The sequence below is a fragment of the Hyaena hyaena genome, unplaced genomic scaffold (genome assembly GCF_003009895.1).
Source record: "Hyaena hyaena isolate Hyena2069 unplaced genomic scaffold, ASM300989v1 scaffold_724, whole genome shotgun sequence".
NCBI lineage: Eukaryota > Metazoa > Chordata > Mammalia > Carnivora > Hyaenidae > Hyaena > Hyaena hyaena.
Window position 1 is genome coordinate 752,669 of NW_024081354.1, and position 15,432 is coordinate 768,100.

The 15,432-nt window shown below is 39.3% G+C and overlaps 1 protein-coding gene across 1 annotated transcript in view; it reads right to left on the reverse strand.

Annotated features, from left to right (window-relative positions):
* Positions 1-201: 201 nt before the first annotated feature.
* FLACC1 (flagellum associated containing coiled-coil domains 1) overlaps positions 202-15,432 on the reverse strand; it is a 39,556-nt gene continuing 24,325 nt past the window's right edge. Inside the window, exons 9-15 of the mRNA XM_039217818.1 lie at positions 15,306-15,358; positions 13,251-13,350; positions 11,429-11,532; positions 6,555-6,617; positions 3,260-3,349; positions 3,018-3,127; positions 202-622 (exon numbers count right to left, since the gene is read on the reverse strand). Of these exons, the coding sequence (XP_039073749.1) occupies positions 502-622; positions 3,018-3,127; positions 3,260-3,349; positions 6,555-6,617; positions 11,429-11,532; positions 13,251-13,350; positions 15,306-15,358 (641 nt within the window). The 3' untranslated portion in view covers positions 202-501. The remainder of the gene's footprint in view (positions 623-3,017; positions 3,128-3,259; positions 3,350-6,554; positions 6,618-11,428; positions 11,533-13,250; positions 13,351-15,305; positions 15,359-15,432) is intronic.

Sequence of the window (15,432 nt, forward strand, 5' to 3'; positions counted from 1 at the left end):
CAGGCATTTTTTCCAAAATCACAGTATAGGGAACATGATTGAGAAGTGGAGCAGTGGGGATACATGTAAGAGAGAATAGACTTTTGGAATTGAATCAATAGCTTACATTTTTGCTTGGTAAATGCCCCCAGGGGGACAAAAGGTGTATCTCAAAATATAGTCAACATTTAATAGGAACAAGTTCTTCAGATCAGTGTTTTTATAACAAAATGTGTAAATGTAGAAGAAAAAATAGTACAATACCTAGGGAAAGTTTAGATCCAGGCATAGGGAACATCATTTTTCAATGAAGAGTCTTGAAAATCTGTATAACTGAGATGAGAATTCAAACATTCCTAACCACTTAGAAGAAAGAAAATTGTGAAAAGACAAAAGTAGAACCAAAGCAATCCAAGAACTAAACTCATAATATACATTTCTCAAGAAACCCTCATAGAAATTGTCTAAGCCTATAGAGATGGTGCTCCTGCCATCTTTTGTATTGGAGGACAACTCTTCTGCTCATAATTTTTGCTTTTCATTGCTATCATCTTCTAAAGTATCAGAATCATTCTCATACATAGAGAGAGACCTCCCAGATCGTTCTTCAAAAATTTCTTCATTCTTGACAATTAATTTTTGCCTATAGAGAAAAAGAACATGTATCACTATAGACTCAAGGGTAGAAAGAAGGGGATTTAGGATATCTGAGGGGAGAGAAATGTGGTTTCATTCCTTCACTGGGGCAGTTACACACATTACTTGTAGTAGGTTCTTTTTTTTTTTTTAATGTTTTATTTATTTATTTCTAGGAGAGAGAGAGAGACAGCATGAACAGAGGAGGGTCAGAGAGAGAGGGAGTGACAGACTCTGAAACAGGCTCCAGGCTCTGAGCTGGCAGTCAGCACAGAGCCCGACGCGGGGCTCGAACCCACGAACCGCGAGATCGTGACCTGAGCGAAAGTCGGACGCTTAACCGACTAAGCCACCCGGGCGCCCCTAGTAGGTTCTTTTTTAAATGTTTATTTAGAGAGAAAGACAGAGACAGAGAGAGAGAGTACCAAGCAGGCTCCATGTTATCAGCACAGAGACTGATGTGGGGCTCGATCCCATGAACCATGAGATCATGACCTAAACCAACTGAGTCAGATGCTCAATCAACTGAGCCACCAAGGCACCCTGTACTGGTTTTGAATTTAATGAGAAATGATATTTAGGTTACCAAATTCTTAAATGAGGAATATTCTGCTGAGGGGAAACAGAGAATGCCATCCGCAAATATGCCACCTGCATATTGATTACTTTAAATTAAAGTTACTTAAGCAACAGCCAGTGCAAGAAAGGCATTCTGATCACCTTTGTTCTCCTGAAAGCAGTAAATACATTTCTCATGTGAATATACCTTCCCCACATATATATATGTGAATATACCAGAAGGTAAAGAGATATCCTTATCACCAGAAATTTAAGGCTGAGAAGTCTGTATAAAAAAACCTGGGTGGCTTAGTTGGTTGAGCGTCCAACTTTGGTTCAGGTCATGATCTTGTGGTTTGTGAGTTCAAGGCTCACATTGGGCTTGCTACTGTCAGCACAGAGCCCACTTCAGATCCCCTCTTCCTCTCCCCTACCTGTGCTCTCTCTCAAAAATAAATAAAACATTAAAAAAACACAACAACTCTGTTACTTAGTAATTTACTACCCCAAGCCCAAACTTCTGTGTCTTGAAAATTCTTTACAAATTTATTGTTTCTTTGTCTAAAAGGTATAACTGCCTGCTTTGTTCACTTCTTTGAGTCTCATATTTTGCTCAGCTCCTAATACATACAAAATTAAATTTTTTTTCCTATTAATCTGTCTTATGTCAATTTAACTATTAGACAAGTCAAAGAATAGACAAAAAGGGAAAAGTTTTACTACCAAATCAATACAATGAATAACTTCCCTTTATTAAAGTATCCACCAAAATTTATCTCAATGATTTATTTTATTTTATTAAATTTTTTTATGTTTTATTTATTTCTGAGAGAGAGAGATAGAGAGAGAGCACGTAAGCATGAGCAGGGGAGGGTCAGAGAGAGAGGGAGATACAGAATCTGAAACAGGCTCTGAGCCAGTTGTCAGCACAGAGCCCAATGCAGGGTTCAAACCCACCAACTGTGAGATCATGACCTGAGCTGAAGTCAGACGCTTAACTGACTGAGCCATCCAGGCTCCCCTATCTCAATGATTTAAAATGCATCTTCAGGTAACAGTATTATTTCTGACCTAAAGTTGACTTCCACAGGAACTAAATGCAGCTGTATCTAAGTGTAAACTACTGACACCTAAACCCATAGCCCCTCAGGGGACATGGTAAAAACCCAGAACTCACATGGGTTGTTATAATAGCTTCCAATCATTCATTATTTAAATATTTATTTATTAAATATCTCTTAGGGATTCCAACTGTGTGACATTCTGGAAAAGGTGAAACTACAGAGACAGTGAAAAGATCAGTAATTGCCAGGAATTGGGAGGGGAAACAAAAAATGAATAGGTGGTGGGCAGAGACCTCAAACACCTTCAGATAGGGACATCTGGGTGGCTTAGTCAATTGAGTGTCCGACTTTGGTTCAGGTCATGATCTTGCAGTTCATGAGTTGGAGTGCTGTTGGAGTGGAGCCTGCTTCAGATCCTCTGCCACTCCCCTCTCTCTGCCCCTCCCCTGCTTACTCTCTCTGTCTCTCTCAAAATGAATTAATTAATTAGAAAATAAAGATCCTCAGATAAATTTCATGTGCTGTTTTGCATAAATACTAAGATGTAATAAGGGAGAGGGGTCTAGACATATGTCCAGCACCACTTCAGATGAACGGTCTGTCCTTATCAGGTGACTTCTGTGGCCAGGCTGTAAGTGACTAACTCCCTCCTGGAAGTGCCTGTGCCTTGACTTTATTAAGAAATACCTGGGTTCATCTTCATATCTATTCCTCACTCAAGCTCCCTCCCATTTTCTAAAGATAACTCAGCCATGTCTTTTTGAGCAGCGTCATTCACACCTTAGATGAATGTTTTCATCTGTCAGAAGCTGTATGGTGTATTTAAACTTTTCTTCAGTCTCGGCAAGCTTGGTATAGAGTGTTTTCTCCAGATTTCCCACTGTAGCTTTCTGAAAGACACGTAAATTTTAATAGTTCACTTTCTCAAACCAGGGTCATCCAGAGCAAAGCTACATGGCAGAACTGTACAGAGCCCTGGATTCCTCTGTACAACTCCTACCCCCACTCCAGCCAGGACTCACCTCTCTCTGGAGTTCCATCTGGGTTTGGTAGAGGGTTGTGTTAAGTGATTCTAGGATAACAGACTGTGCATTCAACTCTTCCTCCATGATCTGTTTAAGAAGACAACAATGTCTATCTATTTGTTCTCTTCTGCAGGTGCTACTGGACTAAAATGTGAAGCATCAACTTTAGCTACTCCTTTTCCTACACTGTTCAGTCACTATGTTCTCTTACTTCTATCTCCTTTATGTCTTGCCCATCTAGACCCTCATCTGCAGACTCAACTGTGCTGTTCCAGAGCCAGCTCTCACTAGAGCTCCCACGGGTTGTCACAATAGCTACCAATCATTAATTTATTAAACGAATATTTATTAAATATCTATTCCAGATTCCAACTATATGACATTCAGGAAAATGCAAAACTATAGAGACAGTAAAAAGATCAGCTGTTGCCAGGGATTGGGAAGGGAAGCAAGGGATAAATAGGTAGAAGACAGAGGACTTTTAGGTAAAGAAACTATTCTGTATGATATTGCAGTGGTGGGTACATGGCATGATGCATTTGATAAAACCTATAGAATGCATAACACAAAGAGTGAGCCCTAATGTAAACTATGGACTTTAATAAAAAATGATGTATCAGTATTGGTTCATCAACTGTAACAAATGTACCCCACTAGTGCAAGATGTTAATAACAGAGTATATTGTATGCTTGTGTGGGGGAGGATATGGGGAATCTCTCCACTTTATGTTTAATTTTCCAGTAAACCTAACATTGATCTAAAAAATAGTCTTTTAAAAAGTTGTTTTGAGAGAGAGAGCATGCTAGTAGGGGAGAGGGGTAGAGAGAGACAGAATCTTTTTTTTTTTTTTCAAATAGTTTACTGTCAAGTTGGTTTCCATATAACACCCAGTGCTCATCCCCACAAGTGCCCTCCTCCATGCCCATTACCCCCCTTCCCCTCTCCTCCATACCCATCAGTCCTCAGTTTGTTCTTAACATTCAAGAGTCAGAGAGAGAATTTTAATCAGGCTCTATGCTCAGCACAGAGGCTGATGAGGGGCCCAATCCCATGACTCTGAGATCATGACCTGAGCAGAAATCAAAAGTCAGATGCTCAACCGACTGAGCCACCCAGGCACCCCTCAAAGATAGTCTTTTAATTAGGAAAAAAAACCCTACTACTATAGGCACTAGGAGTATTATGATGAATAAGAAAACTATAATTTCTACTCTTATGGAGATATACTCTAGTGAAGGGTGTGTAAAAAAATTAAATAAAAGTCAATAAAATAATTACAATAATAAATTAAAAACCAACCAAGGATAAAGATGGAAGATGCAATGTAAGTATGGAGAAGGGGCAAATGTAGAATCTATGTTAGATAAATGCTGAAGAGACAATAAAAATGAGCCAGATGGCTCTCTGCTTTCAGGTGTCAGCCTCATTTAACTCCTACATGTCTTCAGAACTCTTCCGATGGAATAAGCATCTTCTCAAGATGTATAAACTAGAGAAGTACCATCTCTTGTTGTATCTGCATTGTGCAAAACACTGTACTAGGTCATTTAGCATTCTTCTGTTCACTTATTCATTAAAAAAAAAATGAATTGATATTTACTGAATGCCTGTCATGTGCCAGGTACTGTTCTAGAAACTGGAGATTAGTGGTAGGGAAAACAGACAAAAATCTCTGCTTTCATTGAGTTTATAAGGTTAGACAGTCATATCTGTGTAGAGGAGCACCTGGGTGGCTCAGTTAGTTGAGCATCTAATTCTTGATTTTAGCTCAGGTCTTGATTTCATGGTTTGGTGAGATTAAGCCCCACATCAGGCTCTGCACGGAGTATGGAGCCTGCTTAAGATTCTCTCTCTCCTCTTTTTTCTGCCCCTCTCCCCTGCTTATGTGTGCTCGCTTGCTCTTGCTCTCTCTTAAAATAAATAAATAAACTTTAAAAATCTGTATAGAAAAATAAAACAAGGAAATGGAAGTGTTGGGGTAGGTTGTTAAGCCTTTAAATAGAGTGGCCCCTCAGAAATGGCATTTGAACAAAACCAGAAAGAGGTAAGGAAATTAGTTGTGTGGATATCTCGGAAAGAGCTTTCCAAGAAGAGAGAATGTCAAGTGCAAAGACCCCAAGTAAAGGATCCTTGCTTGTTAAAGAAACAGCAAGAAGTCTAGTGCCATTGTGGTGGCATGATGAAGGGGAAGAAATAGAAGGAGATAAGGTTAGGGGAAAGAACCATGAGCACAGAGCAGGTAGAAGAATCCTGAGGCTCAACACAGGACTGGGAATAGTTATAGTCCCACCAACCAGAGTACACAAGAGTATTGTGCAGACTACTCAGAAGGGTATTATCTTTGTAGGGGGAAAAATTAGCCTTAGACTAAAGACTACTTTAACTTAACTGCATCCCAGAACAAAACCCAACAACATTTAAAGAAATACAAAAATATTCAGCACCCAACAAGGTAAACTTCACAATGGCAGGCATCCAACAAAAAATTACTAGGCATGCAAACAAGTGAGAAAATAAGACCACAAATGAGAAGCAAAATCTATTAATAGAAACAGAACCAGAAAGGAATGATAGAATTAGTAGACAAGCTCATCAAAACTGCTATTATAATGCACTGGGTCTTCCTCTACCATGAAGGACATTGCGGTTTGTTGACTCAACAATGCTCTAAAATATTATTCCATGATTTTATAATGCCTAGTCTTTTCCTAAACATGCCCATTCTGGATACAACTGTAAGAAGAACCAGAAGACAGTTCATGGGTTTGAACAGTTTCCCTTCAGGTATCTCCTACATGGAAGTGCCATAATTTGTCCCAGAAGAACAGAATTATTTGAGGAAGCTGTTGGAGGTGAGGTATGTTTGGAATATAAAGGAGAGGTTTGGGATTAGAGGTCCTAGGGTCAGTATTGTACTTTTTAGAGCTTAAGGGAAGAATTTGGAATTTTACAAGTCAAGACTCTTTTGTGGTTTGAGCCTTACTAGAAATGGAAGGCATTTGATACTGGACATCACACAGCGTATTGCTCATATATTTGCTCAAATTGCTCTAAAAATATACGAAGGCTCTGTTTTACAAATGGCTTTGTATTATAGTTCCAACATTCTTTTTGACTTGTTGAATCCAGCAAATTTAGGTTTAGGTCTTCCTTTTGTTTTATTTATTTATTTATTTATTTATTTATTTTTTGCTTTGGAAAATTATCATAAATTCCATTTTATTGCGGGTGTATAATTTTACTGGTGCATTTGGAAGATGCTAACTCCGCAAGAAGAATGAAAGAGCTTACCTGTCTGGTCTTTCTCAGTTCCTCTATTTGCAAGGTGTCCTTTTCGTGTTGTTTCAGTAGCTCCTAAAAACAATTTTATTTGGAAAAAGGTCATCACTGCAGTCGCTGGCACTCTTTCAGAGAACTGAGAAAGCCAGAATAGGATTCCAGAATGTAATATTCACCAAAGTTTAGATATTGGTGTAATGAAGCCTGCATTTAAATTGTTGAAGGTAAATTTTGAAAATCTTACTTATGTGCAATTTTACCATATCAACAAATATATATATTTAAATTCAAGTTAGTTAACATACAGTATAGTCTTGGTTTCAGGAGTAGAACCCAGTGATCCATCTCTTACATAAAACACCCAGTGCTCATCCCAACAAGTGCCCTCCTTAATGCCCATCCCCCATTTAACCCATTCCCACACCTACCTCCACTCCAGCAACCCTCAGTTTGTTCTCTATGTTTAAGAGTCTCTTAAGATTTGCCTCCCTCTCTGTTTTTATCTTATTTTTCTTTCCCTTCCCCTATGTGCACCATACACACACATACAAAAATTCAAAATGGATGAAAGACTTATATGTGAGACAGGAAACCATCAAAATCCTACAGGAAAAAGCAGGCAGCAATCTCTTTGATCTCAGCTGTAGCAACTTCTTACGTGACATGTCTCCGGAGGCAAGAGAAATAAAAGCAAAAATGAACAATTGGGACCTCATCAAAATAAAAAGCTTCTGCACAGCAAAGGAAACAATCAATAAAATAAAAAAGGCAACGGATGGAATGGGAGAAGATATTTGCAAATGATGTATCAGATAAAGAGTTAGTATCCAAAATCTATAAAGAACTCACCAAATTGAACACTCAAAAAACAAATAACCCAGAGAAGATCATAATTTCAGACTTTAAGCTGTATTACAAAGCTGTAATCATTAAGACTGTATGGTATCGGCACAAAAACAGACACACAGATCAATGGAAAAGAATAGAAAACCCAGAAATGGACCCACAGATATATAGCCAACTAATCTTTGACAAAGCAGGAAAGAGTATCCAATGGAAAAAAGACAGTCCCTTCAGCTGATGGTGCTGCATGGACAGTGACATGCAAAAGAATTAACCTGGACCACTTTCTTTCACCATATCACATCAATAAATATTAAAAAGAAACTATATTTTCATCAAAGACTTTGTTGTTATGTACAGATTTAATATTATTGAATATTCATTTCTCCATAGATTTATCTTTATACTCAGTGCAATCTCAGTCAGAATACCAGCAAGCTTTCTTGACAAACTAATTCTGAAATTTATATAGAAATGTAGGTGATACAGGGGCACCTGGGTAGCTCAGATTTTGGTCACGATCTCACAGTTCATGGGATTTGGCCCTGCGCTGGGCTCTGTGCTGACAGTTCGGAGTCTGTCTGGGATTCTCTCTCTCTCTCTCTCTCTCTCTCTCTGTCTCTCTCTCTGTCCCTTTCCCACTTGGGCTTTCTCTCTCTCTCTCTCTCTCAAACATAAATAAGTAAACTTAAAAAAAAAAAAGAAATGTAAATGATATAGAAGAGCCAAAACAACCTTGAAAGACAAGAGCAAAGCTAGATTTTTACTCCCTGATTTCAAGCTACAATAATTAAAACAATGGTTGTCTTGGCCTAGGTATGGACAAATAATTCAATGGAACAGAATGGAGAGTCCACTCCTCTTCATCCCCCACCCTCCAAATACAGCAAAGGCATTAAGGTAACTCAATGGAGAATGGAAAGTTTTTTTTCTACAAATCATGCTCAAACAACTAGATACTTCTACAGAAAAAAAGTGACCTATGACCTCTATCTCACTCCATACATAAAAGTTATTCAAAATGGATCATCAAATCAGAAAAACTAAAATTAAAGCTTTTAAAAAAATAGAATATCTTTGTATCCTTGGACTAGGCAATGATTTCATAGAAAGGACACAAAAAGCTGTAACTTTCCAAAAAAGGAAAAAATTAATAATTTGGCTTTCAACAAAAGAAAAAACTTCTGCACATCAGAAGACAACATGAGAAAAATGAAAAGGCAAACCACAGACTAGGAGACAGTATCTGTAACACATATATCTGACAAGGAACTTGTATCCATATTATGTAAAGGACTTCTACATATCAGTAATAAAAAAGATAAACAAGTTTTTTCAAACAGCAAAAGACTTAAACAAGCATGTCACAAAAGAAGACATATAAATTGTCCGATAAGCGTGTAAAAAATTGCCCAACAAAATAGTAAAACTGTAATGAAATACAACTTCATACCCATTGGAAGGGTCAAAATTAAAAGAATGGCAATATTAATTGTTGATGAGGAGCAGCAACTGGAATTCTCACGTATTTAAGGTGCAATAATAAAATGATACAACTACTGTGGAAAATAGCTTGGTAATTTCTTATAAAGTTAAACCTATAACTACCCTAGAGACCAATAGTATTACTGCTAGGTATACACCCCAAAGAAATGAAAGATTGTGTCTATAGAAATACTTGTACAGGGGTGGTTACAAAAGCTTTATTTGTAAAATAGAAAGGACAAAAAATGGAAACAACCCAAACCTCCAAAAACAGGAAAATGGTAAACACATTGTGTGATATTCCTATAAAGGAATACTACTGGGCAATAAAAAGTAAGAAATTACTGATATTAACAAATAGATAAATTTCACATTGTATTGAGGAAAAAGAAGCTATATACAAAAGAGCATATACTACATGATTACATTTATATGAAACTTAAAAAACAGGTGAAACTAATCTATGATGGTAGGAATCAAAACAGTGGTTGTCTTGGGGCAAGTTTTGAGGGAGATGGGGCTTAACTGGAAAAGAACACGGGAGTGATTTCTGGGTTGCTGAAATGCTCTAGATTTTTTAAAAAAATTTACATCCAAGTTAGTTGCATATAGTGCAATATGATTTCAGGAGTAGAATCCAGTGATTCATTTCCTACCAATGACACCCAGTGCTCGTCCCAACAAGTGTCTTCCTTAATGCCCCTTGCCCATTTAGCCCACCCCCCACCCCAAACCCCTCCAGCAACCCTCAGTTTGTTCTCTGTATTTAAGAGTCTCTTATGTTTTTTCCCCTTCCCTGTTTTTATATTATTTTTGCTTCCTTTCTCTTCTGTTCATCTGTTTTGTATCTTAAATTCCACATATGAGTGAAGTCATATGATATTTGTCTTTCTCTAATGTCATTTAGCATAATACATTCTAGTTCCATCCACATTGTTGCAAATGGCAAGATTTCATTCTTTTTGATTGCCGAGTCATACTCCATTGTACATATATACTGCATAATCTTTATCCAGTCATCATCTGTTGATGGACATTTGGGCCCTTTCCATACTTTGGCTATTGTCAATAGAACTGCAATAAACAATGAAGTGCATGTGCCCCTTGGAAACAATCAATGCTCTAGAGTTTTATTTGGGTATTGGTTACATGGATGTGTACAATTGTCAAAATTCATCAAACTGTATACTTAAGATCTGTACATCTTGCTAAGTGTAAACTATGCTTCATGAGAGAGACAAAGAGAGTACCATTTACAGATTCACAGTCAGCATCATTGGAGAATAAATAGAAGAGAAGAAAGGATGCATGTAGATGATCAAGTCTTCCCCATTAGAGGAATGGCTACTTTTTATTCAGATGTCTGAGCTCTCTAGACCCCAGAATAACTAGACACACTGCAGAGCATGCCCCATATCCACATTACTGTTTTTGCTCAGTTATAGTGAGTGCCAGAAATGTGCTTTAATTGGTGAAATTAGTGGCTTTTTAATTAGCATGATGGTTGGAAATGGGCCCTTAAAAATGGAATATTGAAGTTAGATACTATTTTAGAAACACTGTCCACACTTTGCAGGAAAAAAGTACAGGAATCTAACAAAGCCTATAGCCTGCACACTCAGGGATGGTGTCTAAGGTTCGATCTCTAAATGGTCCTTGTCTGCTTAGGATGAGCTCTGGCTGCCGATGCTGACAACAGTGGTTACAGAATCCTACCTCTGTACTGCCATTGCATATACCTCTGATGAGTCTGTCATGTATCTCAAAGTTTAGAGAGCTGGTGGTATAACCACTTGTGGACTATTATTTGCTAATAATGCATGTTTATTTAGTTAATGTCTGTATGTCTGAGATCTGCTTTCACTATGACCTGGCATCAGTATCAAGGTTGTGGGGGAGTGATTAATAGGAGTAGCTAACTCTTACCCCCTCTAACTTTTTTTTTCTTTCAATGTTTATTTATTTATTTTTGAGAGACAAAGACAGAGGGTGAGTCGTGCAGAGGCAGAGAGAGACACACACAGAATCTGAAGCAGGTTCCAGGCTCTGAGCACAGCACAGCCCGACTTGGGACTCGAACTCACCAACTGTAAGATCACGACCTGAGCCTAAGTCAGATGCTTAACTGACTGAGCCACCTAGGAGCCCCTACCACCTCTAACTTTTAGGTAGTTCCTCGTAATTACTAAGAGCTGTACATGACCAAATTTGCTAAGTTTAGTTTGCTACACTACCCTTTCTTTACAGCTACAGTCAAGGATGAGGAGGACATTCAGAGATTGAGGTTTTGACAAAATAGGGAATTTCAGGTTTTGTATGTGTTTAGCATTCTATTATTTCCCACTGATTTCAGTTTTCATTGCACAGTGACCGTGTGGTAATCTAGATAAAGGACAGCAAGACTGCCAGTCTACTTGCATATATTTCCAGGAAAGCTGGGAAAGGAAGAATATGCCCATAAAGACAAAAAGCTCACCTAATTACAGAGGGACACTTGGGAACCGAATGTCCCACCTAGGCCGCATGTTCACTCACTCATGTGCTTTGGGCTAAGTTACCTCTTTCTCTCGACTGAAGTTCTCAAAGACAGTACTGTAGGAGTCATTTATTTTCTTCTTTTCTTCAACTGACTCTAACTCAAACTTTTTTGTCATATTATGTTCTGTGGGAGAAGAAATTACATATATGAGTAAGTGTGGGGAAAGCAGATGCGGAGAGAAACTCAGAATATCTGAAGATAATAAAAATTCCAGACTGGGTCAAACTCAAGTTCCTTTCAGCCTGATGTTCAGCCTCTGATGCTCACCTAGAAATGCTTGGGAGTCAGGTGAACATGGTGGTGGTTTTCAGTAATATCAGCCATATAGTTTTCCCCTGATGTCTCTGATTTTTGTGTGTGTGCATGGTTAATATTTTAGATCTGTTGCTTATTATTTTGTCCATTCCTTCTGCTGAAGTAACTACTATGTTTTCTTGGATATTCTTACCTTAAAACATAGCTCTTGGATAATGTGACTTTTCCAGCAATAAAATTTATTCTGTACTTAGCCCTGGAGTAGAGGTAGGCTTAAACTGCTTATGGTGCAGGCAAACTTGCCAACAGAGCCCCAATATCAAAAAGGAGAAAGGAGGGGTGAGGGGCTGACACAAATTTCTTCTTCAGCTTCATGGTGCTGGGAATGATAGGGAAGCCACCCGTAGTGGGCTGAGCTACACTATACGCAGGTAAAGTCTGCTTTTTCAAGATTGGGTGTAATATCTTAACTTAGATTTTGACAATATGGGATGGGTGTAGTATGGGTGGCCAGGAGTCTGGAAGAAGACCTGGTTATGCTATACCAGGGTTCTAAGTAAAGCCTCAGATAGGTGCAACTCCTCATTCCTTTCCTCAGCCTTAATCGCAGGGTCTTCATGCTGCCTTCCTGCAGTCAAGAGCTCCCACCACGGTAGGAATGGCCTTGAGGTTTAACTTTCCCAGAGAGTTTCTGCATTTAAATGAGTAATTTGTTGAAATCAACCAAGTCTGGTATGAACTAAGTGAGGTAGGATGTGGTACAGGTTTGTAGAGGCTCCACTCCTACCTCAACCAGTCCTCTAGGTCAGGGAGCAAAGTCTGCATAAATTCCACTCTCCTTTTTCCACTTAGGAAGATGTTTGCTGAGGGTAGGAGGCTCATCCATAAAATAATTTTTTAAAAGTAGGCTCTACTCCTGGTGTGGAACCCAACATGGGGCTTGAACTCACAACCTTGAGATCAAGACCTGAGCTGAGATCAAGGGTTGGACACTTAACTGACTGAGCCACCCAGAGCCTCCATAAAACACTTTCTATGATCCAAACTCTGTGCTAAGTGTTGGAAATAGTAAAAATATATAATCATATAAAAATGTATCAAATCAACACATTACACTCTTTAAACATATGCAGTGTTATATGTTAATTGTGTCTGAAAAATTGAGATCCTCTGGGGGGATATGGGAATACAGAGGCTTTCAGGATGATTGTGTTGTCACTCTCCCAACAAGTGAATATTTGAAACTCTAATTCAAGAACATTTTTCTGGAACTTTGGGGTCACTTGTATCCAGGTAACAAGCCAACACTCCTACAGATGCCAGAGCTTGTTTCAGACCATGACAGCTAAACTTGGAATCAGAGAGCTTTGGAAGCTACGGGCTTACACCCTCAAATAGCTGAGTTTTAGAAAAGACTCCACCCTTGTCACTTTCTCGAAAACTCCATGAACCTTTGATTCAAGAATCCAGCCCTGTGTCCATCATCCTTGGTGAATCTAAGGCTGACGTTCTCAAGCTAAGACCAAACTTAATGGCAGTTTTTTGGGTACATGTGCCATCAAAAAGACAGAAGCTCTTGCACTCACTTTGCTGTAGGAGGATCTTTTCCCGCTCCAACTTCTCATCCTTCTCCCATTCTGCCTTCTTCTTCAACCACTTATCTTCCATTTCATCATAAATGCTGTCCTGTGGGGGCACAAAGGCACCATGAAAAGAGTCCTGGAAAAGGCTGCACACTGGCTCCAAGCACAGCACTGGGCCTTTTAAAGCTTCCCTCACTGGAATGCTTGCTGAGAGTCCCTCTGTGGGTGGTTGGTGGGAGTAAATTCTAGCCCAGGTCACCCTAGGGCCTGCAGAACTCTGAAAGTCAAAGGCAAGTTTTGCACGGTGTTTGTTTGGAACAGTTTGGAACTGGGTTTCCTTTAAAGACAGGTAGGACTCCCCTGCTGCAGATTCACAAGTCAGCTTCCTCTGAATCATGAATCACTCAATAGTAGTGAAGAAACAAGGGAAAGGCCTAGTAGTCAATTTGAACACTTAGAAAACAATGGTATGTTTTTCAGAGAGTGTCTATTTTTAACTCAGCAAATCTAACTTCCCTTGTGGGTGAGGTTAAAAAAGCTTAACCTGATGCCAATCCTATTGGTTGGTTCAGACTTCAAGGGGGCGGGACCCAAGGAGAAGAAAGGCTTAGGACCTGGATGCTGCTAGTAAGGGCTCAGGACCCTAACCTCCTTTTTTTTCTTCCAGGTTAGCAGCATAACTCACATTGGGGCTAGACATCAGAACTCATTTGTAATTGTTTGGGGCCATTTAGGTAAAGGTTCTCTTTTATCATCTTTAAGACTGGTGGGCAGTTCAGTTTCCACAGAGGTCAAACTCTCTGGAGAGGCACAGACTGATGCAAACATAAGGGGCAGCTTACCTTCTCACCAGCCTGATGCTTCTCCTAGGCTTTGCTCTAAGATGTTGTCCCTGACTGTATCAAGATACATCTTGACAAATACCATATGTTTGCACATATAGGAGGATTAGGAGGAACTTGACGGAGGACCAAGGGGGAGAAGAAGGGCGGAAATGGTGGGGGAAAGGGAGAGAGGCAAACCATGAGAGACTCTTGAATGCTGACAAAAACTGAGGACTGATGGATGTGGGGGGGAGGGGGGGATGGGCATGAAGGAGGGCACTTTGGGGATGAGCACTGAGTGTTATGTAAAAACTAATTTGACAATAAACTATTTGTAAAAAAAAAAAATGATAAAAAAAAATAAATAAAAAGGAGCTAAAAAAAAAAAAAAGAAAAATGAGTTTTAGATACAATTTTGAAACTGAAACTGTGGATGGCAAATAGAATTTCAGAGGAGGTGCTGGTGCTTACCTTGGTTTCCTCCTTTAAGAGGATGGTCGATTGTCTTTGTTTGAGACCGAGTTGTGTCCCAGGACCCTGAACTTTTGATGCTAAAACCTAGAAAGTCCTGGGCAAACCACAACTAGCCGGTCACCAATAGGATGGGGATTTGCTGCCTCCACCTGTTCATTCCTTGTCTCCTACTCTCTCATCCCACTAGGAAGAAATCAGGGCCTGTTTCCCCAGCCTCCCTCACATTAGCTGACTCAATGAATGAGTTATATTCTGAGATGGCTAGAGCACCCCAGGCCCAGCTCGTGGGGGTGCAATGAGAGCCTTTTTGGATGGCAGTTTGGCCAAATGTATCAAAGGCCTTTAAAACATTTATCTCTTTTGGCCTAGCACTCTATTAAAATCAAAGATGTTACAAAGGACAAATACTAACAGCAGGTTGTCTTGGGGTGGTAATTCTCTTTTGTCATTGTTGTAGTTGGTTTTTGTATTTCCATTTAGTAGAAAACCATGAACAGGTATTACTTTTGTAATTATACACATATTTGTCAGTGGACTTCGTTAGGGTCTCGGTGACTGACTTGTCACACATGGAAGCCACCACAGTCTGCAGGCCACTCTTCTCCCTGGATGTGCTTAGTGCCGCCTAGATTGAAGGATGCTGGGAATCTCAGGAAATTATTTTCTGGCCAAGAGCTATAGATTCAGCTTGATGTCATCAGCCAGGAATGAGCCTTGCCTCTCTTACTCTCATAATCCACCAAGGAGCTCTGAATCTCACCTGATACATATGAAACATATTCTTCAAGTACTTATATTCCTTTCCCATCTCATCTGGACAAAAGGAAAACAGGGTCATCGTTATTCCTCTAAAGTGAAAGTTTCATATTCAAGTGTGAGCTCTCCTG